Raw genomic sequence first — 27,896 nt, 5'->3', positions numbered from 1 at the left:
CGCCGCGAACACCTCCTCTTAACTCTCGCCGCTCCGCGAGCTCACGACCGCAATCAGCTGCCGCCGGCCCGGAGCGGCCGACGCCGGGAGAGGGAGCGCAGCATCCAGCGAGTGCGGCCTGGGCGGCTTCGGGGCGCCCCCGCACTCCCTCCGGCGGCGGCCCGCAGAGCGGGCCGGGGCCGCCGGAGCGCACTTTGGCGATGAAGCGCCTTCCCCCGCGGCTGGAGCGAGCCGGTGCCAGGGTCCAAGGACAAAGCCGGGAAGCGCTGGTGGCGCCGCTCCTCGGGCGGAGGAGGGGGCATGCACCTGCATAGCCCGCCGGGCCTTGGCTCTCCCAGGCGCGCCTCAACTCCGCGGCTTCGCCGGCTCCGGCTCCGGATTTACTAGAGGCCATTTTGTCTCCCCCACCCCTTCCCTCCCCTCCCCTCTGCCCTCCCCGCCCCCACCACTTCCCCCTTTTGTTAATTAAAACTAAGAAGTCGGAATGGGAACGAGGTGCCCAGCTCCCGTGGAGAAAGCTTAAGGACACCACGCCAGTGCTTTCCTGCCTTCCTTCCGAGGTAGGTGACGGCGAACTGGGTGGGGACGGTTGCAGTGTGGGAGAGTCGTAGCTTTCGGAGGGCTTGCCTTGAGGGTGGGTTGGGAGACCAGGGACCGCTCGAGTTTGGCAGGATTTTTTTCGGCCGATCCGCTCCGTCTCTCTAATCGCCCCCTCCCCACCTCCTTCTCCAGATGGAAAGAGGAGCTCCTAGCTCACTTAAGCCGGGGTAGGGCTGGTTCTCCTTTCCGAGCCAAAATCCCAGGCGATGGTGAATTATGAACGTGCCACACCATGAAGCTCTTGTGGCAGGTAACTGTGCACCACCACACCTGGAATGCCATCCTGCTCCCGTTCGTCTACCTCACGGCGCAAGTGTGGATTCTGTGTGCAGCCATCGCTGCTGCCGCCTCAGCCGGGCCCCAGAACTGCCCCTCCGTCTGCTCGTGCAGTAACCAGTTCAGCAAGGTGGTGTGCACGCGCCGGGGCCTCTCCGAGGTCCCGCAGGGTATTCCCTCGAACACCCGGTACCTCAACCTCATGGAGAACAACATCCAGATGATCCAGGCCGACACCTTCCGCCACCTCCACCACCTGGAGGTCCTGCAGTTGGGCAGGAACTCCATCCGGCAGATTGAGGTGGGGGCCTTCAACGGCCTGGCCAGCCTCAACACCCTGGAGCTGTTCGACAACTGGCTGACAGTCATCCCTAGCGGGGCCTTTGAATACCTGTCCAAGCTGCGGGAGCTCTGGCTTCGCAACAACCCCATCGAAAGCATCCCCTCTTACGCCTTCAACCGGGTGCCCTCCCTCATGCGCCTGGACTTGGGGGAGCTCAAGAAGCTGGAGTATATCTCTGAGGGAGCTTTCGAGGGGCTGTTCAACCTCAAGTATCTGAACTTGGGCATGTGCAACATTAAAGACATGCCCAATCTCACCCCCCTCGTGGGGCTGGAGGAGCTGGAGATGTCAGGGAACCATTTCCCTGAGATCAGGCCTGGCTCCTTCCATGGCCTGAGCTCCCTCAAGAAGCTCTGGGTCATGAACTCACAGGTCAGCCTGATTGAGCGGAATGCTTTTGACGGGCTGGCTTCACTTGTGGAACTCAACTTGGCCCACAATAACCTCTCTTCTTTGCCCCATGACCTCTTTACCCCGCTGAGGTACCTGGTGGAGTTGCATCTACACCACAACCCTTGGAACTGTGATTGTGACATTCTGTGGCTAGCCTGGTGGCTTCGAGAGTATATACCCACCAATTCCACCTGCTGTGGCCGCTGTCATGCTCCCATGCACATGCGAGGCCGCTACCTCGTGGAGGTGGACCAGGCCTCCTTCCAGTGCTCTGCCCCCTTCATCATGGACGCACCTCGAGACCTCAACATTTCTGAGGGTCGGATGGCAGAACTTAAGTGTCGGACTCCCCCTATGTCCTCCGTGAAGTGGTTGCTGCCCAATGGGACAGTGCTCAGCCACGCCTCCCGCCACCCAAGGATCTCTGTCCTCAACGACGGCACCTTGAACTTTTCCCACGTGCTGCTTTCAGACACTGGGGTGTACACATGCATGGTGACCAATGTTGCAGGCAACTCCAACGCCTCGGCCTACCTCAATGTGAGCACGGCTGAGCTCAACACCTCCAACTACAGCTTCTTCACCACAGTAACAGTGGAGACCACGGAGATCTCGCCTGAGGACACAACGCGAAAGTACAAGCCTGTTCCTACCACGTCCACTGGTTACCAGCCGGCATATACCACCTCTACCACGGTGCTCATTCAGACCACCCGTGTGCCCAAGCAGGTGGCAGTACCCGCGACAGACACCACTGACAAGATGCAGACCAGCCTGGATGAAGTCATGAAGACCACCAAGATCATCATTGGCTGCTTTGTGGCAGTGACTCTGCTAGCTGCCGCCATGTTGATTGTCTTCTATAAACTTCGTAAGCGGCACCAGCAGCGGAGTACAGTCACAGCCGCCCGGACTGTTGAGATAATCCAGGTGGACGAAGACATCCCAGCAGCAACATCCGCAGCAGCAACAGCAGCTCCGTCCGGTGTATCAGGTGAGGGGGCAGTAGTGCTGCCCACAATTCATGACCATATTAACTACAACACCTACAAACCAGCACATGGGGCCCACTGGACAGAAAACAGCCTGGGGAACTCTCTGCACCCCACAGTCACCACTATCTCTGAACCTTATATAATTCAGACCCATACCAAGGACAAGGTACAGGAAACTCAAATATGACTCCCCTCCCCCAAAAAACTTATAAAATGCAATAGAATGCACACAAAGACAGCAACTTTTGTACAGAGTGGGGAGAGACTTTTTCTTGTATATGCTTATATATTAAGTCTATGGGCTGGTTAAAAAAAACAGATTATATTAAAATTTAAAGACAAAAAGTCAAAACAAAAATATTTTCTAACTTGTAAGTTCTATTTAAAGGGGTTGGGGGGGAATCTTGGGAACGTTGTGGGGTACAAGCCACAAGTTAACTTGCTATGCTGCCAGAAGGGATTTCTGGTATAAGGTTGAAATTGCTGAGATAAAATAAACTAAAACAACAAACATCCTTAAAGAGGTAGGGTGTGGGCTGCTGAGGGGGCAAGAGGGATAGACTGAATCTGTCATTTTTTAGAAGATGCTTCATAGGACACAGGACTATCCATTTCTACAGACATCTTTCTTAAGCCGAGAGCTGTCTTTGCAGAATTATCTTATTAAAAAAAATACAAAAAAAAAGCACCATGAATTTGTACTGTGCCAAAATGATAGTGGCAATAATATTTTTCTTCAGAGGCTAAGGGGAAGATAGACCTGTACATGTATTTTAAGCAGGAAAACCACCAAAATTCAAACGAACCCTTAAAGGGGCTGAGTCTTTGTCCATGTGCACAAGTCTTGGGGGTGTGTGCACTGGGACACACATGTGCCTTGCCTGACAGAATGCTTAGAAAGGAGCAGAGAAGGACGGGAGCTGGCGTAGCTCTCAGTCTAATGCTTTCACATTGCACCAGATTCCTGCAGTTGGGCTTAACCCACTCTGCAAGGCATGTGTCTATTCAGGGTTTCCCAGGAGGAGGAGGAGGCCCCTGAAGGGGTGCGGCAGCAGGGGGGGTGGGAAGGGAGGGTAAAGCAGAGAGAATGTATTCACAGGAGGCCATAAATTAGCATTGTGCCATGTCCACCTGTTGTTCCTGGACTCTGACACATGATTGTAGACAATGATGGCATTTTATGATTTTTAAAAAAGATTTTGTTTGTTTTAAGGTGGAGAGGGAGGAGAAGCCTGAATTGGGGAGCTTGGGAGTGGAAGCTTTTCTCATGCTTGTGATTTGGTGACTCTTCTAAATGCTGATTCATTAGGGATTATTACAGCGGATGTCAACTGGTTGTGGTGATGGGGTGGGGGCAGAACATGAGTAGCAAAGAAAAGGGAGAGACGAAAAGGGTACAGGCTCATGTAAAGTAATGAAGCCTTTCCCAACCAGGATGGTTCATCAAAAAGCTGTGAGATCCACAGTTACAAGTGACACGCATGCACACATGGAGTTCCACATGGGGTACTGTTGAATGGAGCACACTGATGGGAAGCTTCCCTCTCCCAGGCCACCTCAGGAGAAGGTGGAAGAGAAAGGGTGGGCGTGGGTGGGGAAGGCAGAGATCTCTGTTATTCTGGTCCATCTAATGATGTAACTTCTTTCAGTTATTATTTTAGCTTTAAAAGGAAATAAGGGGTTCAGATTTGAAAGGGGGTGGTATGGGTGGGGGAGGGGAATTGCCAACAAAAGAACACTGATTGTAATGTGAGAAAAGTGTATTTTTGTATTTTAATAAATATTGTTGAATTTTTAATTCAATGTCCCCAAAGGGTTAAATTGAGTAAGACCCTGAACCTATAGATTCTTATGAGCCAATCATTTCTATTTAATAAAAAAGCGGGGAGGGGAGGGTACAGGTATGTTGGGGGAAAGACAAATGTTAAATTATTTTCAAGTATGGGAAAATGCTAAAGCTGTCAACCTTTCCTTAGCTTAAATAAAAGCACCCCGATTCTAGTGCACCTTCTACAAGCTAACTGTGTTAGTCCCTGGCTTTGTTGGGGGTATAATCAAATTCCCTATGCCCTGGAAAAGCAGGGGAAATGGGTCAGCCTCAGCTCCTGGGATCTGGCCAAAAGTTAAATGCCACCTCAGCAGAAGCTGCTGGTCAGGCAGCACCAGCTCTACCCGAGGAACCTGGGGGACCTGGATTTCAGAGGCCTGCAATAATGTAGTTTGGCTTAAATTTCCCACAGGCAGTGTTGCTTCTATTCTCTGGGTGCTAAACAATCTAAACATGTTTTGGTGGTAGGTGTCTGTCTCCTGATGCTTACCAAGTAATAATGTCCAGAGAGGCTGCGTGAATCAGGACCCTGCATTTCTTCAGTGCTAGTATTTATACTAATGCAGGGAATTGGGACTGAGTGGGTGTGAACTCTTTGGCACTAAGGAGGGAAAGAGAGGCAGGCAGCACTTTGCAGCAGTTGGCTAAGAAAGGGCCAATTCTTAATCCTCCTGGGTATATACATCATTTCTGGGTATCAGTGTGCCAGCACATATGTATGGGCACACACTTATAAACTACCACTCACAGTTCTAGGCACCAAAGATCTGTTCCTCCTGCCTCTCCTTTATCACCATACCCCCAATAAAAAGAAAGAAAACTGCAGGAGAGCAAAGGGTGGGACTTGGCTAGGACCAGGTGAAAAAGCAAGAAATTACTCCCTTTCCTAGTGCCACAAGACACAACTCAGGCTGTTTAAAACAGCTTCCTGGGTATGCATTCAGAGGAAATTGCGGAGGAAGTTGCTGTTTCAGAAATAGAGGATGAGGAGCCAATTTCCTAACACCCTTCTTTTTTTTTTTTGACAGCTATTTGAGCAGACAGGGAATTATGCAGTAACTTTGCAATGACTAAGGGTCTGTGGCTAACAGTCTGAGGGGAAAGGTACAGAAATGGGCCTAAAACAATCTCGGGAAAGAGTCCTATGGACAAATGCATTTGTCCCAAGGAAGACTATATTCAGCTTCAATCTGTGAGAGAAGGACTTTTGAAAGGAACCTCAAAGGAGTTGGGGGAGACTAAGAATATGGATCCTAGATTTAAGTATCCTCAGAGCTGCAGGGAGAGTTCCTTACCCCAGTAGGCCTGCCCTTTGATCCACGCAGTTTCCACTTTTACAGCAGTAACCTTCCTTTGCTATCATGGTATATCCTCCTCTGTAGCAGGCACTTGGGACAGCTTTTCAGAGAGGCATCCCGTGAGTACCAAAAATGCAGCCGTGAATGCTGTGACTCATCCTTGGCCAGGCCAAGGTTTGTTACCTAGGAATGGAACACGGGTTGGTAGCTCTTTAGGGGGTAGTTATAGCAACACGTTGGATGTAAAGGCTCTTGCTGATGATACGGAGTTAGAGAATTTTCATTACAGAACTGAAGGCCATGAAAAATCATTTAGTCTAATCCCTTCACATTTTACAGTCAAAGAAACTGAGCCCCAGAGAAATTAAAAGACATATCCAAGGTCACACTGCTAGTGGAGGAGGTGGGACTAAAAGCCCAGGTCTCTTGACTCCTGAGTCAATGTGCTTTCTCACCCAGGCTGCTATTGGCTATCAAGAACATACTTAACTAGCAAAACAGTTAAAATGGGACCTTCCTAAGATACGTCTGTGTTCTCTTATCCCTTAGAGCTGTTCACTCTCTTTAGAACTGGCTATACTGCCCTCTAAGGCCTGACTACAGGGGCTCCACATGTGCTAAGGGGTTAGACTATCAGGACTCTACCTAACCATTTCCTGATTCTTAGGCCCAATGGCAGACAGAAACTGCAGGATCCCACAGAGGGTGACAGCTAAGGGGAAGGAGTGAAGTAGGTAAGACTTGGTGTTTTATAGTTAGAAAAGGTGGCTTGGCCTCCTCCCAGCCTTGGAAACTCTGCAGTGTGGAGGAGGTCTTAAAACACCTACTGGACCACAGAGGTTCCCCATAATGGAGTGGTTTTTGCTTACCCGGCTCAACAATGAGAATACTGGGAGGGTCTTTTGCTCCTCTTCTCCACTGTATCTACCCCAGCTCTAGCTCTTTAAGTGCCATGCTGTAGCTGCCACTTCTACAATGTGCTCCAGGACTTTTTAACACCCTTCAGCTGCATCCTATTATCAATGGAGGTAAAGGTAGATAGGCTAGTTTCTAAGGCCTAGAGACATTAGCTTTATCATGGCTATTTAATGTGTATTGAGGCCAGCAACTTGCTGAGTGCCGTGGAACAACCAGCAGAGAGTCCCTGCAAGACAATTCCTATTGTTGTCTGAGAAGAGGGTCAGAGTCCATGGTCTCTGGCTTCCTTCCGTGGTAATGGGTAGAGACTGGGAGAGGGCTAAGTGGGCCTTACTCAACCCAGGCTTCTACCTCAGGGGGCCAGGGCCTATAATTAAGGCTCCATCATTTCACTGCAACAAAGCAGCAGGGGCTTAAAATTAGAAGAGAGAGAGGAACATTTATATCCAAACATATGTCTGATTTTATCTCCTCTGCTGGCACTCAGCACTCCATGCCATCGGCTAATGCAGGCACTGTTCACGCCATTTCTAAATCCTGCCTCAGCTAAACTGCAAGGCAGCTTTTGGCTCAGAGCAACTCTCTTGGTCTCACTCCTTTCAGGAAGCACCCCTCTCCTATGCAAGGGGAAGAATGGTTTGGACAGTAGGATAAGTTGTTTTCATCTTTGCTTTAAATTAAAATGAAGTAAATTACTTCTTGGAGCAGTGATAAGGGCTTCAGCAACTAGATCAGTGAAATACACACACACACACACACACAGCAATATAGCATAGTGCTTACAAGCACAGACTCTGTAGCCAGTCTTCCTATGTTGAATCCTAGTTCCATCACTTACTAGCGGTGTGACTTTGGAAAAAGACTCAGTTTCTTCACCTAAAAAATACAGACAATATTACTATCTACCTCAGTACTTCACAGATTGTGAGAATTGAAATTTTACATATATAATTATATATGTATGTGTGTGACATAGATCTCACACTTAGTGCTCCACACCATATAGCAAATGCTAGATAACAGTTATTTGACAATACACACAAACACACAGATCAACAGAGAAGCCCCCATCACCACCCCTATTCTTGAACATTGTATATGTCCAAAGAGAGACATGCCTATTGTGCTACTCCAGAGAAGAAGGATGATGATCTAGAAGTCAGAGACAATAGTATCTATAAGCCCGATCACTGTGAAAAACATGGTTATACTTATCCTCCCAGGAAAACCTTGCCTTGTACTCTGATCCCTACACCAGCACTATAGCTGTCCCAAGGCACTGATTTAGTCCAGGAATAGATTACCTTTCCTTGTGGTGAGCCAGAAGAAAGTAAAGGTGCTGATAGTCATGCATAAGCTGAGGGCTGGGACCTTGGGAAGCCTAGGTCCTTTACCAAGAAGGTAAACTTCCTAATGTCTTCTCCCCTACCCATGTTTCTCTGGCACAGAGCAGTCATAGCCTTATTACTCAGGTCAGTGATGAAATCCTCCCTGACCATTAAGTGTTACCAGGACTGGGAGTGGGGAGTGGGGAGGCACTAGGAGGAAGAAGGTAGCACTGAAAGGGCCGGTGGGGCTTCCGAGCAGTATTGCAGAGCTAGGAGAAAAGAAAGGCAGACAAAAAGCACCATAATTGAAGCAAATGAGAGAAGAATGGAGCTCTATGGCAGATACACAGGCTAAGGGGCTGCAATGCAGTCAAGGAGGAAAGCCAGGGAGATTCCTCTGCCTTAGCAAGCAAGAGGCTGGCTGGACCCTGGATGGGGGAGGACTGTTAGTGCGAAATTCATGGCATGAAACAGAGGAGAAGAAAAGCAGGGAGATCAACTTTCCAAGAGAGGCGAAGAAAGAATGCATTTTGATTTCCTAATGAGAGGCTAGAATTAGATTTTAGGATGATCACAGGTTTTATCCTCTGGTACACGCCAGCTTTGCTGTCAGTACTTGGGCCAAACCACCTACCCACAACAGTCCTGTTCCCTATCCTGGAGGCTGTCCACTGCTTGGGGAAGCAACCCAGCCTTCAGGGATGTAATTTAATCCTGACCCTGACAGGCTCACTCAGGGATCTGCTCTAAACCCATTTCCTCATTTCTATTAACACAGTCATGGGGAGGGGGGTGGGGTGTGCTGGGGAGAAGAGAGGGAGCAACTCGGTATTTGTCCACAAAAAGAGTATTATTCCAGAGGAAGAGTGTTATATAAATTGTGTTTTCCAATAAAAATAGTGATGTCTATCAGTTCAGTGTACATGGACCTTTGCAGTGAGTCAGAGATTTGGCCTAGGCCTGTGGGGGATATCCCTGGGAGAAACTGTCTTGTCAAAGGAAGTTAGCATTTGAGACGATGGCATGATCTTTGCCCACTTATCCCATCAAAAAGAGTTTTGAAACAATAGCAGGGAAGCATTGATATGAGAGGCTACTCTCAAGCTAGGTGTGGGAGCTAGACGGACCAAGATAGTACTTAGGCTTTCAGGTTTGTTCATTCTGTACACTCAGGAACATTACTAGAGTAATTACTACAGTTTAAATCAATTATAGGATGCCAAAGAAACAGTACTTGATCTACTTGTTTCTTTCATACCCTCCTACCTTCTTTTTTTTTTTTTTTTTTTGAGAGAGAGTCTTGCTCTGTTGCCCAGGCTGGAGTGCAGTGGTGTGATCTCGGCTCACTGCAACCTCCGCCTCCCGGGTTCAATCGATTCTCCTGGCGTCAGCTTCCCGAGTTGCTGGGATTACAGGTGTGCACCACCACGCCCAGCTAATTTTTGTATTTTTAGTAGAGACGGGGTTTCACCATGCTGGCCAGGCTGGTCTGAAACTCCCGACCTCAGGCAATCCGCCCACCTCGGGCTCACAAAGTGCTGGGATTACAGGCGTCAGCCACTGTACCCAGCCCCCACCTACCTTCTTATAGCCCCACTAATAAAAAAATACCCTTCAATTAATTATTGTATCAGGTTTCCTGTCCCATATTCCCCATTTGAGTACACTCATCTGCCATAACAGGACCTAGGAAATCCTGCATGAGGCCCTCCATTTTGAAGAATGATGGCTCTTTCTTCCTAACATTTCTCATGATATTTCCTCTCCAGGGCAACTCCTTAATTTGTAGTCTCTTTTACAGTTCCTTTAAGGTCTCAACCCTCATTTCCCTGTGTCTCTAAGCTGGTGCTGATTTAGTCACTAGATAAGTTACTGCCTGCTCAATGAGTCAGCAAGGATGACTGAGAAGAGCTTTCGCACACTAAGTGTTCCCTGTGCAAAGTTTGGTTTCCTTGCCTCGGGCTACTTCTTCCCAGTCTTCAAGACCCTGGCTTCCTCCCTTTACCTGCCCACTCATCCAGGTTCATTAAGACCATTCAGACAGCTTCTCCCACGGCAGGTGAACTGAATGAGTTATAGGCAGCTCTCCACAGAGGCAGTTCCATCCAGGAGCCAAGTGCCAGTTCCCTGGATCATGCAGCTGTGTTTGGAGGAATGCTGAGTGCATCCCTCACAATAGGCCCAGAAATGGAGCTGAGGCCTCAGATACTAACAGCCTGTTTCTGCAGCCTGCCAGCCACAGTGGTTATAAGTTATAATCTATTACCATTGCAAGAAGACTTAATTTCTGGACTTAAATTTAGGAAGTCAGATAATACTTTATCCTATTAGTGTCTGCCTGTGTGAACTGACAATGGCATCCTTCTGACACGACTGCATATTCTTCCAATTCATCTCTTTAAGGTTAGGCAGGGGGAAGTCTGGATGGAGTAGGAAAGGAGAGAGGAAAAAAATAACCTAAGGAAGAGACTGTTGAAGGAACCAGGGAAAGGGAAGACTATTTTTTTCATTAGAAATGAGGAGAGGGGATGCAGAGGGACAGGACAAGACTGTGCTCTTTCAAAGCATGTTTGCATTTCATTTTGTTTCTCTCATGAGGGGGAGAGACGGCAAGCACTGGAGGTGCTGTGTGCATGTGTGTCAGAAAAAAGGCTCTGAAGCCACGGAGAAGGATGAATACAAGAAGAATAAGGCATTGGCCCATTCTGTGCGCTTGCTGTTTCATCCATTGTGCCCGTTGGAGGCTTTCCCTTTCCTTAATCCTTCCCCCTTCATGTGTAAGTCCACATCCACTCCGACTAGTGGTGTTATGTCAGCCGAGGGTGCCTTCTCATTCTGGGTATGTTATCGAGGCTGGCCGACCTGGGGATGGCAATTGACACTGAGACAGAACACAGGTTCATGGTTCCTAACTTCCGGGATGTGGAGAAAGCAATGAGAACTTCCAAGTTAATTCAGAAAATCTAGTTGAACCCTCACATTTTATTTATGAGGAAAATGAAGCCCAGGAAGATGTGCCTTGCCCAGGTGTCACATAGCTGGTGATGCAGAGACCTTACCTGTGGTCTCTGGGTTTGCGACCTAGCGCAATTGCTGAGCGCCTGCAGGGCCACCATGACTTACAACTCCAGGGGGCGCCATTTACAGAAATGGCAAAGTGATTAGTGCCCCCTGGAGTTTGCAGTTTGATGCAATCCTTTATAGTTCCCTTTTGGGAGGGGGGAAGGCCTTTCCCACCAGTACTGTTATCTGTGCTTAATGCTCTGAGACAGATGGTGCCCACTCACGATTTCATTCAAACAGGAAGAGCTGAGAAATCAGGCAACTTTCCTTTCTCTTCAGGGCATGTGTGTTCTGATGGCAGCCCCATGGCTAATAAACCAAAAGGGGCATGTGTTGCTTCCATGGCCTTCCCCTTCTCTCTACAAGAGTGCAGGGTAGTAAGGTAACATCTATCCCAACATGACAGGAGGGCTTGCAGAAAGCTAAATCATGTTAGAGGTCTGTTCAAGGTCATGCAGACCCTTGGAGAAGCAGAGAAGCCTGGAGTCCCGCTCTACCTCCCTGGCCTTCCTAGTGTTGTGTAAGCAAGGGGACCCTCAGAGGGAAAGCTCTGGCAGCCCAGGTTGACTCAGGGGCCTACCCTGAAACTGGGGTCCAGAAAGCTAGGAAATTGTCCCCTCTTCCTCCCATCTCAACAAATCCTCTCTTGGGAAGAGAGTGGCCCTAGCTATAATTTTATCACATACATTTAATTAGAATTTGTCTTCTTCATGATGGTTTCAAGTGAAGTCCCAATAGAAACATTCTAAAAGAACAGTGCTTTCAGGCAAGGATTTCTTCTAACCAAGTTAATTTAGCAGAAATGTGCATTGGGTGGAGTTACCTCTCTTTTCAACTTCAAAGCTGGGAAGCAATGGGAGGTGAGGAATGCAGAGAAAATAAAGAGGAGGGCGGGGGCTTCAGGCAAATGAGTTTCCATCTATTAAGGAGCGGCAATTTCTGCTAGCTCCCCTAGAGACCGGTCCCCTCCAATAATGGCCTGACTCTAATGATTCCCACTCCTAAGCAACAGCCTGTGTTATGCTGGTGTTGAGACGAACTGTGCCAGAGAAATTCCCTTTCTCTCAGAGGTGCTGCTATCATTACACAAGAGACATTAGTTAGCCAGGAGGATGTGCTATTGATGGGGAGAGAGAAAGATAACCAAAGAGAATGCTCTTCCCTAGCAGGCTTGGTACAGCTGACTTAGGACAGAAAAGGCGGACTGAGAGGTTACGGGTTAGCAATAAGAAAGGACTACCCATCATGGGCAGATTCTCTGGACCAGGGGGTGACCACAGGAGAAGTGGCCTCCTGATGAGTTGATGAACTCAGTTCAAGGAGGAACTAGCTGGCTGAGGTGGGGAGGGGGGCAGGTCTTTGGAGTTTGGAGTGTGGGTTAAGCTCAGACATAATGGACAAAACTGATGGACATTTGAGATGTGAAATGTGGTAATAAGTTCATGGGAAGTAAGGGTAAGGGATTCAATTTCAGGTCCCTAAATACTGGTCATTTCCAGGACAGAAGTACAGGTATGTGGCCTTAACAGCAATGAAGTTAGGATCATAGCTGTTATTGAGGCTTCAATGTTAGTTGAGGGTAGGGGGTTCTCTTATTCTGTCCTCTCCACTCTAAATACACTGAAATCTGTGATGAAAGCTAATATTGTGAGTTACTGCTAGAGTTGTTGCCAGCAGGTCTTGAGTAGGGGGTAGGGAGTCCCTTATTTCGCCCCTGGTGGCTTGCCTGTGATAGAGACGGACTGCTTCCAGAGGCTGCCTTGCCAGATGTGCCAGCAGGCAGCCCGGCCAGAGAGCCTGCAGTGCAGACAGATGTCCTGGGTCGTATTCAGGATGGTGAGACCCTTTATGGTACTGTGGCTTGGCTCTGGGGCAGTGCCAGAGCGGCAGGGTAATGTTCCTCAGCCAGATTCATTTCCCCCCAAACCTCTTCAAATATGTGGGCCACGGAGGGAGGCAAATTTAATTAAATTACTGTGTTGTGAACTGCCCTTCCTGGCCAAAGGCTAAAAATGGGCTCATGCTGACATGCAAACCCATCTGTGTGTACACAGCATGTGTTTTCTTTGTGCTGGGCTGTCAGCAGCTGGATGGGGTTGGCAATGCCCAAGGTTGGATCCAGAGAGCTGGCCCTTTTGCCACAGCAAGGCAGAGTCAACAATAATCCAACCTGGACCCCATACAACTCCGATGACCTTTTCTTTGTACTTAAAAGATGACTGGGTGGCACTCCCCCTTCCTATATCAATTTGTTTCTCCTCAAGTGCTTCTTTTGCTGACACACAGGACTTTCCGGTAAGGCGGTGCCCTGAGCAGTACCGGGGAAGAAGGAACAAAGCTGCAGTGAGGTGTGATTCAGAAGAGTGCATGGGCAGGGTTTGTTTAGCTTGGCAGGAGACAGAGGGGTCTCCCGGGTGATACTCTAGAGTGCTACTTCAGCAGTTCCCCACTGGCAATGCCAATGCTGGATAGAGAGCCCTTGTCAGGTGCCAGAGTAAAGCAGAAAAGCTTCCTCTCCCCTGCTCCCTGCACAAATGCCACAGTGCCTATAGGACTTGACCAACAAAGGCAGGCAAGGAAGGTCAGGAGCAACTAGAAGCATTTAACATGTGGAAACCAACAACCAAGACAAATGCTGGCTGTCCTGAACCTGTTACCTGCCAAGGTCATTTCATTTCCCTCCTGGAAGTTCAGGCTTCGCTGCTGCAGTTTACAAAATACCACAAGGGTAAAGAGTTTGCCCCCCCTCCCCGAGTGGTGCTGCTGCTGGAGTTGGAACAGGGCTTCCCTCTGCTGGTGTGAAATGACTTGAGATGGGATCAGGTGTGGCACGGGGAGTAGCAGATGCTGAAGGCTGCATGGCAGGCTTTTCATTCGGAACTGAGACCAGGGAAGAGTCAGCTAGGCAATCTTTTCCTGACTTGTCCCCCAGAGAGAACAGAGCCACCTCTCATGTCTAAAACTTCAGTGAATGCGACACATGGAGCCTGAGAGGTGGCCCTGTACTGGGACAACAGGAAAACATCTTGCTGGGTGATTAATAGTTGTACTTATGCAGCCCCCTCATGTCCTGGACATCCTGGTAGCAAGCAGCTACCTAGTTGATTTGAGCAGTCCAAGCACTCTGGGGTGATGATAGCCCTCTGTAAGTCCCCATCTAGGCAGGTTTGCAGGTAAGCCACATGAGAACAGGGGGAAGAACCTCCCTATCCTAACCTCCAAGCCTCTGGCGTGCTGTGTGCTCTTCTGAATCACACCTCACTGCAGGATGAGGAAAGCAGGATCCCTCTTGGAGCTCTGCTGTCCCCTCTACACTGTGCTGAGCAGCTTCAGGGATGTTCTCTGACATAACAGGGGGTGTGGGGGTGGTAGTGTATCTGCCACATTTTGTTGCTGGCTAAAGTTTCTGGCAGTGAATCTGATGGTTACTTTAAGGACTAAGACAAATATTGTCAGTTCAGGTCCTTGGGACCTATACCTCAAGAACCTGGCCTATGCCTATAGCTGACCCTCTGTCCAGTACTTCCAAATGACTAGAATTTCTGGATCAAAAACAAAAGCAGGCAGATCACTAAGATTTGGTCAGACACAAGAAAATAATGGATCCAAGAAAGCAAGTTTCCTATGGTTAAGAGGTTAAGTAACAATTGTAACAGGAAGAGAAAAAGACATGTAATCTACACAAGGAGGGTAGGGGCAGTTAGGAAGAACAAGAAATTGACTGCTGTGGTGAGATCTATCATGTGACTTTAGAGAAAGAAAAAGGTTCCTGGGTGTTCTGCCCAGGTACTCTACGCTTTGGTAAAGGAGCTTTCTTCCTTACCGAATTGGAGAGAAGAGGGCAGACACCAGCCATAGGCTGAGGTAACCATGACATTTCAGTGGAATGAGACCCCTTGATTTTCTGCCACCCACACGGCCCCATGCCCACTCCAGCATGAGAGCTCACCAAACGACTGGTTTCAAATTCTAGAGATAGGAGCAGATGCCTCTTCAGGCCTCTTAGTCAGTATTTTATTGTTCCTTAGGTGCCAGTAAAGTATTTTATCATTATTAAAGATTAAAAATATACTTATCCTGAAGAAAACACCCCAAGTTGTATAGAAAGTCCATAATATATCTCAATCCTAATATTCCTCAATTGAAAAAAAAGGTTTGTTGGGCAGGGTGGTGCACATCTATAGTCCTAGCTACTAGGGAGGCTGAGGAGGGAGGAACTCTTGAATCCAAGAGTTTGAGACCAGCCTGGGCAACGTAGCAAGACTCTGTCTCTTAAAAAAAAAAAAAAAAGAAGTTGTTCCTCCCTATTTAAGCAGCCTAGGGCTGGAAGAGCTTTCTCTAAGGGAGAAAAAGCCTTAAAATAATGTCAGTAATAGCAATCTAGACATCAGGGTGAATAATATAAATGTTGGTATGGCTGTACCAATGGCATTCCAGCAGCTGCTGAGATCGCTTTGGTTTGCAGATGACCCAAATGTAAATACAAATAATGTATTTACATTGCATGGCCCTATCTAAAGTGGAAGGGGCAGCCTGGTAGGCTGCTGCCCCAGGATTCTCTCCCTTCGATAGGCTGCTGCCAGAGTGGATGGCTATGTCTGGCTCCGGCAGAGCCTGCTAGGTGGGACATCTGATTCCTGTACAGCTCCAAATTTCTGCTGCTCACCAAGAAGCCAGCAATGGGGAAAGGCAGAGTGGTGTCCTGGGGCTGCTGCAGCCATATCTTTCTCTTGAACAAGGTCACCCATGACCCCTCTCATACTTGTTACCAATCATTTCATTTCTGTTGGAAAGGGACAAGGAGAAGGGAAACTAATTGATTATAATGGTGTATTACAGGGCACTACCTTTAAGCACCTTGAACCAGACTGAAAAACTGAGCATTGTACTTTGAGAAGTTGCCAAAGTCTATATCAAAATGAAGTAAGGGTAGGAAAAGGAAGAAAGGTGATTTCTGACACGTGCTTTTTTGACTCTCAGCTCCTATAAATACTTAGGGAGCAAAGTGGGTGGGATTAAGGCCATTTTCAAAAACAGATTAGCACTGATGAAGGCTGGAAAGTGTTTTCTGCAAAATATGAACTTAAACCTTGCCCTGTTCTATGAGTTTCAGATAAATTCTTTTTATCATGTCACCCTGATTAATATGCCAGAACATGAACTAAGAGCGGTCTTCATTTTAGCCCCACGTTGACCTGCGGGCAAGGCCTGACCCAGCCCCTTCATCTTGGGAAAGCAGGGCAGGAGAGGGGATGGGAGTGGCAGACATCCCTGGGTATGGCTGGGGCCATCTGCACTACTGTGAATCAAGGTTGGCTCAGACAGAAGGCGCGAGGGAGGAGGTGCAGCTGCTGATGGCTCAGACAGCTTGGACCTGTCCAGGCAAACAAGCCGCTCAAGTGCAAGAACAGCCAGCCAAGTAGGCAGAGCACGAATAAGGACTTAAAGCTTGAAATATCTGACAAGATATAGAGGGAGGGTAGGAAGCTGTCTGAGATTTCAACTGGTGTCTGGCCTTGCCTCTCACTGCTAAGGCAGGCTCTTCTGCTACCAATGGGTGGGATGTGATGCTTAGGAGCTGGTGGGATGGATACAGGGAAGCATTCTTTGAGCTAGAATTTAAAAAAAATCTTCATCTCTGGTAACAAATTGTAGACACAGCTGTGGACTGTTCTCTCTCACAACTGCCCGCCAAAGCAAAACTGAATCTTGATCCACAGATAGATCTATCTCCCCTCCACAGATCTGCCCAAAGTTAAGAAGCAGTGGGCTTTGTGTGCATGTGTATGTGGGCCTGTGGGTGGGTGGGAAGCTGCACCACCAACTGCGCAATATGGGAGTCCTGTCTCAGAACTAGCTAAGGAGGACGACACAGGTGCTCTGCCTTCCCACCCGCCTTTGGGAAAGGGAGGCCAGCAGTGGACTGTTCGGGGGACAAGTGCCACTCCAGCTCCTTCTAGTGAGGACTCTTGGAGACAGTGCTTCTCAGCGCCAGGCTCGTATTATCAGCACTGTTGCTGTTAAAAATACCAGTGTAGATCAAATCTAGATGCTATATCAAATACCTTGCAATCTCTAGGGGTGGTGACAGGACTTCCTTCAATGCTTTAAAAAACATCCAGGAGATTCAAAGGTATACCCAGGATGACAGCCTCTAGACTCAAAAGGGAGGCAAGAAGACTTACTGATCAGACAGGTTTCTGATAGATGGGACAGTACTGCCACTGACTCCAGAAGCGCTTGTTATACATGGTTGTGCTTAAGCTGAGTGACTGTTCCTGAAGTTTCATTCAGGTTCAGGAGGAGTAACTTCCAAAAGAAGTGGCCAGGTGTTAATTGACTGACTGCCCTGGAAAAACATAAGGAAACCCTCCTACAAGCAGGTCACTCTCCTCAGAGCCCCAGGCAAGGAAGGAGAGAGGATAGACTGCTCAGAGACCTGTGAATATCAAGTGGGAGAAACCAAGGCACAGAGAGATTACCCTTTATTCCAAAGGCAAGTAGTAAGAATATCAAATAGGTTATTTCTCTCTAGCCATTACCAGCTACAGGCTGTCCCTCATCAGTCACAGGCTGCTCTACAAGCAAACTTAGGCCGAGGTCTCCCCTGATCTAGAGCCCTGCCTAAGGAGGTGAGTGGTAGGCGGGGAGCATTACTGCCAGGGCTCCGCCCTCGTGTGAGATCAGCAGCAGTGGCATTACAGTCTCATAGGAGCTTGAACCCTATAGTGAACTGCACATGCGAGGGATCTAGGTTGTGTGCTCCTTATGCAAATCTAATGCCTGATGATCTGAGGTGTAACAGTTTCATCCCCAAACCATTGCCTCACCCGACCAGTCCATGGAAAAATTGTCTTCCACGAAACTGATCCCTAGTGCCAAAAAGGTTGGGGACTGCTGCTCTAGATCATCTCACAGTTTAGGTTCATAATCCCAAATGACTGAGAAACTAATTTTTAAATCTGAGGATTCCGACCCTTAGTGTAAAGGCATTCCCTGCCATAGCCCTTCGGTGATTCACATATTCATTAGTTTGCTTATTTAGAACCAGTATAGTGATCCGCACCCTGCCAGGTGCTGGGGAACGATGGAGATGAAAGACTTGGTCCTTGCCCTCAAGGCACTCAGCACTTGGGCGGACACAATGACAATGTGGTCTAAGAGTGGGACGGTGGAGGTATATAAAGGGGGAGCACTCTGGAGAGTGATCCAGAGTCAGGAGAAGCCCCTGCCTCCTCCTGTCCAGAGTCCCATGAAGAAACACAGATGAGGCCACACAGTAGGCTTGTTCTTAGGACTGGGCTGAGGAAGCAACCCCCTCATTTGGAGTCTGGATGTAGCACTGGACAGTGTGGGACCAACGCTGACTCTGACTGTGTGAGGAAAACAAAGATGAGCCAGGCCCTTCTACAGAGGTGCAGGGGGTGACTTGTGCACTGGCAGGCACTGGCAGAAAGGGCTGTCTCAGGGGTCCAGGGGCAATGGGAAGGGAGGGTGCCATGCGAACCTTTGGGCTGGCTGAGTGACCTGGGCAGTCCATAACGCTTCCTCTGCTTCGGTATTGCTTAGCAAAACATAAACTATTCATAGCTTAATGTTTAGGTGTAAATCACAAAACCCCCCAAGAAAGAAGAACTAGCAGCCTACCCCTGAATGAAAAGGTGCTCAGCTAGGGTCCTGAGCAAGGATGTGGTATGTAAATGTAGCATGGAAGCTTCCAGCCTGAGCTCCAGAGCTCCATTTAGGTTGGCTGCAGCAAGCTGCTGCTCGTCCCACTTGCTGACCAGCCAGAGCAAAATAGTGCTTGGGAGTTGGAATAGGCACTGAAGACACAAAAGAGGCCTCATACACATACGGATGCAGAGCTGAGGGCATGTGGACTCCTGGGAATGGGGGGAGGTACAAGTTTCAGTCCTCTTGCCCCAGCTTTAGGCAAATACAGCTTGGCAAACTGCTGAGCACTCTTAAGGGATTGGGGCTTTCTTGTGGCATGTGTTACAATGCAGCTGCAGCTGTCTTCCATTGCCCTGGTGTAGCCAGAGAGGTCCATAGGATGGGACATGCAGTGCTGGCAAGTGATGAGGCAGGTAAACTCCAAGGTATAATAGCTCTCAGGGTGGTTACAGTGAGTTCATCCAGTGGAAGAGACAATATTGTCTAGTTGTATGCTCCTGAAGTCAGATTCCAGATACAGGTCTAATTTGATATTTGTGCCATCCTGTCCCCCACCTACCAAGAGTCCAGATTACTCATGAAAACTTATCCAGAAATATCAGGCTTAGGTTAGACAAAGTCCAAAGACAAAACACATCTTTTAGGGCATGGTGATCCAAATTTAATCCCCTAAACTAACTAGTGGTTCTCAATCTTAGTTCTACATTAAAATTGCCTGGGGAGCTTCAACATTAATATATATTTATATAAAATGTATGTATATATTTAAAACCCTTTTCTGATGTGAAAAATTCAAAATACTGAAAATAGGATAGTAATGAACTTCCATATAACCACCATCCAGATCCAACAACTACCAAAGTTGTCATATTTGCTTCATCTCTATCCCCCTTTTCTTTGTGGAAGCATTTTAAAGTATATCCCAGACATGATGCCATTTTCAACCTTAAACACTTCATTTAATATGTATCTCTAATAAATATGTTCATTTTTTTACATAACCACAATGCCATTATTATGCCTACCAAAATTATCAAAGTTATTCCTTGGTATCAACTAATAAATCTGGGGAAGTTAAAAAGCTGGTGCTTGATGAAGCCAGAATCTTTGGAGGGAGGCCCAGGCATTAGTAGCTTTCCTAAGCCTCCATACTCCATGATTCCAATGTGCAGCTGGGGTAAGAACCACTACCCTGATCCTGCTCTGGGATCTGAAGCAAGCTCTGCGAATGTCCTTTAGCCCCTGATCACATGTTACACAATAAAAGAGCCAAGGAAAACGTGACATGCCAGACAGGATGAAGAGAAGGAAAACAAAAGCATTAAAATGTCAGCAAGGCATAGAACTGAATCCTTTGTATACTACAAGGGCACTCTCTCCCCAGGAGTTGAGGCCCACTCACTTGAGCCACCAAATCCATCAAAGGTCTGAACACCAGGAACCAGGGTAGTTACCAGCTGCCTGGGCAGCTCACAGGGCCCTCAAGCACCTCTGCACTGGGCCAGTCTGCATCATTCCTCCACTCTATTTCTAGCTCTTCTTGCTTCTGTACACACTGTCTCTGTGGCCTAATATTCTGGCAAACTCTGAGCCTCAGCACCTGGTTTTAGAGAGGATTAATTATATAGGCCTGTGGTGTGTGTGTCTGGGGGTGGGGGGGACAGTGTGCGCCAAAACTTCTTGGGTGTTGGCACTGGGGTGTAAGTACCACAGTCTTCAATTTTACTTATTTATTTCATTAAAAAAATAACTAAACAAAACGTCCTGCAAAAAGATGAGGCTGTATCATTGTAGCTAAAAATACCTCTGCTGAGGGCGTCTGCTCACCAGCTCCTCAGAGATGCTACAGGGCCCTTTGTGAGCTGTGCAGTGTTGGCGGCTCTACAGGGGCTCTGGGCGGCTGGGGCCAATCCTTGGAGCAGTGACTAGTGACTACTGGGTAAAGGAAGGCTGGCAAACAGCCCTTGAGCCAGCATGGAGATCTGCATACTTCAGGTAACTACAAAACCCCTCTTGCTTTATGGACCCACTGCCTAAGCCAAGGAACCTCTTGCCTTCTTACGGCATCTCTGAGGATGCCAAAGTAATAGGGGACCAGTCTTGACTTCCCTGAGGTTCACATGAGTACAATAACCACCAGAGGCAGTAATGCCATGCAGTCTGGCTCATGGTGTCTGTGGTGCTGAACAACCTGTGGGTGGGGTGAGTGATAACTAGACTCACTGGAAGCCTCTCCGTGGCCTCAGGAAAGAGCTGCTTTAAATGCAGGCTGACATCAGAAGGGGGAGGCTATGTGGAAGACAGGCTTTGCAATAAGGGCCTCTTTCTCTGGCTCTCTTTTCTTCATCCTCTTAGTACCCACAGGTCATTTAGTCCAAAACACTCATTTTTCTTGGGGAAGATGAAGCCTCAGGGAGGTGAAATGATTTTTCAAGGTCACAGAGATAGTAAATGGAAGAGTCAGGACTTAAACATGGGATTTCTGATTACAGGTGTAGTGCTTTGTTCCACTATACTGTGTCATCCTAATGAATGGATTCATTATAAGCATTCAACAAGTGTTGAAAGAGCTATGGGAAAAGGGATTTTCAGTTCAGGTGCCAAAAGGACCAAAGACTGTCAGGAGCGTGCTGCCTGGATGATCTGGGAATTCTGAATCTTGGCAAGTTCTGGGAAACTCAAGGGTCAGACTCAGCAACTTAATCAGATGTTCAGTGGGAACAGTGACGACTCCGCAGTCTGTGATCTTCAGCCAGAGATCCAAAGCCATTCCCTTTTCTCTCTGGGAGTGGGAAACACTTGGTATTAGATTGACTAGGGGCTCTCAGGAGAAAAGGAGGCAAGGATAAGGACAAGGTTGTCTGACTTGATCCGGCATTGACTCCTTTCTCATTTCTTGGCATCGTGTGTGACCCTTATGAAAAAATGTGGAAGTTTGTATCAAGAGCATGAGAGATAAGGGTCAAAAAAAAAAAAAAGTTATTGAGAAAACACACTCACTGGCATGGGGGAAGGTGCAGACTTTTTCAGAAGAACACAATGCAAACCTAACATTGCCAGAATGCACAATGTGCAGGGGACTTGTCTAGAGTCCTATGCTGTCTAATAAGGTGGCCACTAGCCCCATGTGGCTATTTACCTTGAAATTATTTAAATTTTATAAAGATTCTATTAATCAGTTGTATAAACCATATTTCAAGTGCTCAATATCCATTACGTGGCTACTGTACTGGACAGCAGAGACAAAGGACATTTCCACCAACATAGAAAGTTCTGTTGGACAGCACTGGTAGAATCTGGTTGTTTTTTTCCATCTCTTGCTGCCTGCAATGAGTAGTTTCCGAAACCCCTTTGAGGATAATTGAACTTGGAAAAGCTAGAGGGTCCCATAATTCACTCTCCAACAAACCTACTAAACCTGGGCTCCAAAGAAGCTAACAGCAGCTGGGAGTATGAATCCGCCAGTGCACCAGGCTCACCAGGCCCTAACCCTTCTTTCCCCAATACCTTGTCTGCATGTTCACAGCCACTCTTGACCTTTGCATATTTTATTCAGTTTCTATTTTATGCTGTTTTAATTGATGTTTAATATAGCTTAACTTGTGTGGTGTTCCAAGCCCCTCACTAGGGGGCCGCTCATAGGCAGAAGCACAATTAATAGCAATCCTGAGAAAATTATGCCCTGTATCAAAGCTGTCATTGCACCATAAAAATGCTTATTATTACTATTGAATTCTACAGTCCTGACACCTCCCCATATTTACTAGGTAGCAGATAAACCTCTGTGTTTGTGCCTTCTCTACTCTACCACACCATCAGGACTAAATATAGCCCTCATGTCTATGTTTAGCTCCATTTAGCTGTGCTTTGGAAAAGGGGAAAAAAATCAGAGTTAATAAAATTAAATTGCTGGAAAATATGATTTGTTCCTCCCCCACTTGGACAACCCCTTAAAAGACGAACAGACATCACTGCTAACAAGAAGGGTAACCAGCCTCTGCTACAGGGTGGGAGAGACCCCCAGACCCTGACAGCATGGCATGAGTCCTGCATCAGCCTCATGGGAGAGTAGAGGGAGCGGGTCCAGGGGCATGGGATACCAGAGGAAAGGGATGGCACCCATGGGCCCACCCTGTGCCCTGCCTCAACTTGACCAGAACAGAGTGCTTGAGCTGGAGTCCCACCTAGGGAGTTCGAGGGCAATCCTGGATGGGCATTTTGACCTCCCCACAACTCTCTCAATTCAAAAATCAAAACAATGCAACCCCCCTCCAAAAAAAAAAAAGGAAAGAAAAAGCCCCCAACTTGTAAGAGTTTAGCACTCCTTGGTTTCCTCTGGGCTTATCTGAAGCTTGGATTTGGCACGAATAGACAGCAGCTTTTCTACAACTACATATCAGGGAAAGCGATGGAAAATTCCAGGTCTGTCAGACACCTGTACTCCTCCTCTGGCACACGTTCTCAATCTGTGTGCAGTTATCTTTGCAACCCTGTCTAGGAGGAGTTTCCTTACAGAAGGCCAAAGCCCTGGATGACTTCTCTAACTTAGGCTCCCATCCTTTTCTCACTAAAATAATACAATTTAAAGAGAATGCACCCGTTTACCTCTTCTGTCTGCCTCCATCACATCACCTACTCCCTTTTATATGCCACTGTCATATTCTCAAATTATTACTTGTACTTCAGGTGGATGATGAGGCTGTTGTCTGGGAGGCACTGTGGGGATAAAGGTAAGAGCAATACAGTAGGAATGTGGAGACTTTGGCTCTACCATGAAATTTACCATGTGAAAGTGCACATCAAGTGATGAACTTCTTCATGCCTCAGTTTTCTCATTTACTGTGAAATGTTTGGATTGGACTATATAACCTCTAGATCCCTTCTATCTATGAAAGGCTATAATTCAGTATTATGAAGGCTGTATGCTCAAGTCCTTGGAAACTGAATGGGTCATACTCACTTCTATTTATAATTTGGTTTTTATCTTTGCACTCAATGCTCTTTGGAGAAATGTAGATTTCCATTCCTAAATTTTTCTAACCAACAAAGGAAAAGCTCTATTTTAGTTTGTTTGACAAAGAAACGTCTATAACTAGATTGAGTTTCCCATATAATATTTGCTTTGCCTTCTTCCATCTTTGCCTAAAAAAGGAGTTTCTAAAAAACCAGAAATGCTTTCTGTACTCAGGCATAGCAGGAATGAGGCTGCCTTGGCTGAAGGAAGAAGATGGTGCATATCTGGAGCCCCAGTGGAGCAGGACTATTTGCCATCTGCTGCACTAGTTGCCTCGTCTCCATATCAGGCCTGGTCTGTAGTTTGCTGCAAATACTAGGAGCCGAGCCACTTCCCACCCATGGCAAGCCTTGAACCCTTTGTATTCTGGCTGCCAAGATGATCTGAAAGCAGGGAGCCACTTTTCAGCTTAGGGAAAAACATGTGCATTAAATGGAAGTAGATTCTTCTTTTCCCTCCCTCTTGCCACTCCCAGCCATTTTTAAAGCTTTATACTAAAAAGGAGGAAGATCCGTCTGACAAAGCTGAGGAAGATGATGGAATTGCCAGGCCAGAATGGTTTATTAATGATCCATGGGAAAAAAAACAATTGTCCTGCTGGCAGCTTCACATGTAATTAACCAGCTTCACAGAGAGCTGGCTGCCTTCTCCAGGCCTGGCATACTGCAGAGCTACCTGACACAGCAACACTGGGTTTCTAACAAAATCTCGCTACTGGGAGAGGGGCATCTAAAATAGTGACCTCAACCCACTCGGCGCTCAGGAAACAAGACTGAGATGGCAGTGCTCCTCCGGAGAAGGCTGGCTGTGTGCTCGGGCTGACACAAAGACTGCGACCTCCATGCTGGCAACAACCAGCCCTGGGAACTGCCACTCCCACTGCTCACCATTAACTGCCCACTCAGGTAAGTGGCTGAGCAGGGTTCTCTTCCAGGTAGCCCTCCAAATGCAGCCTCTCTGCCAAAAGTCTACATAGGCAGGAGTTTCTGGGAATTGGCTCACTTTATGCCACAGCAGCAAACTTCAGCACTGATGGGAGTTGAGAGGGCCTGGTGACCACACTGGGTGTGGGGGACAACAGTTGCTTCTGTGTAAGAACCAACAACCTTCAAAATATGGTACATAAAGGAGAAGCAGCAGCTGGGTTAGCCAAGCTTTGGCTTTGTAGTCAGTGCCAACTTCCCTCTTAAGAGTCCTGGGATTCAAAGAACCCTGGTCCTCCCACCAGGTGAGTGAACTAATACATATTTGCCATTCGCAATGCACAGTTTTTAAAATGTGCATGTAAGTGTGTGGCAGCTAACTGTCCTCTATTTGGGAGGTGGGGGGAGGATACCCCATTACCTTTCCCCAAATGAGAGTCAAGAGACTGTTCCCAGTGAGGCTGATCAAAACACACGTGCACGCGCACACACACAAGGATCCACCATTACCTTTTCCAAGTGAAAGTCAAGATACTGTTCCCAGTGAGGCTGAACACACACACACACGCACGCACGCACGCACGCACCCCTCCATGCTTGTTTCTCTAGGGCAGAAAAAGAAGCTGAGAAGAACTGTCTCCACTCTACATTCCTGGTGGATACAGAACCCTCTAAGAACAAGAACACTTCCTTCACCCACAGCCCTGCTAAGGCCGGACCCTGGGCACCTCACATTCCCCCAGGGTCAGCTGAAGTTACTACTTGAAGGCTCATGAAGGGAATGACAAACCTTTGCACCTTTGGCAAAAGCAGAGCCAGTTCACAGGGGTCATGGACTTTTCACTCAGCACACTCATTTTACATTCTAAGGAAGGCTGTGTCCTTTAGAAAAAGGTCGGGGGCTGGGGGTGGGGACTTGAGAAGTGCTGGGGGAGACTGCAGCTCCATCAGCTGATGCCGTATTGCCTCTGCTAGAGAGCCCAGCACAGGTGGGGAGCTCCTCAAATAAAGCAAGCCTCGGAGTTGGAGACCAGGCTCCACAGCAGTTTTCCTGTTCAGTACCTGCAGTCTCCTTCTTCACCCAGCTTTGATTACAGGAGTCAAACACAGTGGTTCTCTCATTCCTATCAAAGCAGGTTGGAAAAAGAAGTAATCCCAACTGTAAATCAGCAACCTAACAGGCATTGGGAGAGGTCACTGGTGGCTTGGTAGGAAATGGATAGCTCATGACAAATGAATTGGTACTGCCTGCCATTTTTTCTTGCCATCACTTGAATCAATAAGGGAAAAGGTGAATTGCTATTGATCTCTTCAACACCTTTCAACGATACTGTACAAATTACAGAAACACAAGGGGGCGGGTGAAAGAATGAAAGAGGAAGGACAGATGCAAGACTGTCTGGGCGGTGTAAGCCTGCATGTATTTCCCTGGAGGCAGTCTTCCAGTCACTGGGTGTTAGGCATGCGTGGGTGCACATGTGAGTGTGGCATGAAGAGCCCTTTCTCACACCTGGAAGGGCTGAAGGGCTGGCTACGGAGGGCCCCTCTGCACCTCACATGCTGGCAATGCTCCAACAGGGCTACTTCTCTTGATACAAGGCTAGATTATTGAGAGGTGCTGTGAATCCCAAGGCCTCATGAATTTTTGAAGTTGTCACACGTTAGTGGTGTTGGGATAGGCTATCTCAACAACTGACTATAATTCTGGACAGGAAAGCAAGAATCAAAAGCTTCAAGGGCAATCTCTAGCTATACCTTACTAACCTCACTCCCTGGCTGACATGCCCAGAAAATATAGACAGACAGCAAATAAGGCAAAACTATCTTGCTTCGTACTTGAAAATAACAAAGATTATGGCAGCTAGGGCACAGGCCTGTCCTTTTAAACACTCTGGGCAAAAGACATGGCATGAATATCAGAGGCCTGGGTCAAAATGTTAGAGGTCTGGCTGTAAACCTAGGGTGAAATGGATACTGACCACACAGGCAAGATTGCAAACTCTATGTAAATACGGCCTTATGCAGACAACCAAGAAATAAGACACACGGTTATGATGGCTGGGGATAACAACCCATAACACAAAGACGAACATCTGATGTCTGTTTTCATCTTTAGCTCAGGAATAGTGCAACCAGAGCAGCAAAGACTGAAGGAACCCCTAAGTCCTCTGGGACAGATTCTCTTTAGGATATGCTGCTTATCAGAAGCCAAAGTCAGTACTCTACTCATGTCCAGAAAAAGGCAATGCAAAAGATTTCATGGCATAGAGAAAAGGAAATATTGGCCAAAGTTTAGTCCAATGGGGAACATCATGGTCAGATCTCAGGGTCCCAGGCCAACAGTTCTCCTATTCTACCAACTGGGCATAATTATTCAGTTGCTGGTGACAGAAAAAAATGTTCTGACCAGAGGTCCCTCTTCAGGTCACACAGCACTCTTAGTGCATCATCTGGGGTCTGGGTCTCCTTAGAAACCTCCCCACCACACCTCAGTATTCACCTTTTAGCATTCTCTAGGCAAAAGAGGGCTTAGTTCTTCCATTTTGCAGCTGGCAAAACCAAGGCAGGCAGTCACTGACATGTAAAAACAATGAGAGCCCTTCACAACGGTCCTGGCACCCTTGCTTAATCTCCAGAAACTGACTCAGGGTATAACTGTATCACTCGGAAATCAGTTGATATCACAGTTAGCCAGTCTACCCATCTTCCTCCCACAAATACATCAAGGGCCAAAACATAGGGCAAAAAAAAAAAAAAGAAAGAAAGTAAGTTACAAAGCTGCTGATGTGTTTAGAGTGGAAATGCTGAGATTAGGAGGAGGAAGTGGTTAAGTGCACCCTGGGTGTTTGGAAATGGCCATGTCTGCAGCCCTGGAAGCTGATGAAGAAGGAGCTCTAGCCCTCTCTGCCAGGCAGGCCACAAGACCAGCCCCTCACTCCAGAGGTAGGGAGCTTGGCTGTGAAAGGGCATGATGGTAAGATACAGCTATTTAGCAAACACCAGTCCCCTCCCACAAGGCATCTTCAATTCCAAAAGTGACCCTATTCTAAAATTACCAAGTGGCAGGTGGCCAGGCCAAAAATCCATATCCAATCAGTGCTAATGGACTGTTTGTTGCATTTCCTCATATATGGCTGCAGCACTGCTATGAAAACCCTGGGTCGGTGGTTTGAGATTTATTTAACTGGAGAGGTAACGGCACACCAGCACCGCAAGCATTATAGAGATGTGTGAAGTGAAATG

At 47.5% G+C, this 27,896-nt stretch overlaps 2 protein-coding genes across 2 annotated transcripts in view; one reads left to right on the top strand and one right to left on the bottom strand.

Moving 5' to 3' along the window:
* SND1 (staphylococcal nuclease and tudor domain containing 1) overlaps positions 1–27,896 on the bottom strand; it is a 436,722-nt gene that overhangs the window by 61,098 nt on the left and 347,728 nt on the right. The gene's annotated exons all lie outside the window — the stretch shown is intronic.
* Positions 421–27,518, top strand: LRRC4 (leucine rich repeat containing 4). The gene is made up of 2 exons (XM_003806047.6): positions 421–560; positions 733–27,518. The coding sequence occupies exon 2, from the start codon at positions 833–835 to the stop codon at positions 2,792–2,794; it is 1,962 nt and encodes a 653-aa protein (XP_003806095.1). The 5' UTR covers positions 421–560; positions 733–832; the 3' UTR covers positions 2,795–27,518.

Source organism: Pan paniscus, chromosome 6, assembly GCF_029289425.2.
Source record: "Pan paniscus chromosome 6, NHGRI_mPanPan1-v2.0_pri, whole genome shotgun sequence".
Taxonomy (NCBI): Eukaryota; Metazoa; Chordata; class Mammalia; order Primates; family Hominidae; genus Pan; species Pan paniscus.
This window is presented reverse-complemented; position numbering and strand designations above follow the sequence as displayed.

What these genes read in the sequence shown, in the direction of transcription:
- LRRC4 (XM_003806047.6), top strand. Translation starts at nt 833, where the DNA reads ATGAAGCTCTTGTGGCAGGTAACTGTGCACCACCACACCTGGAATGCC.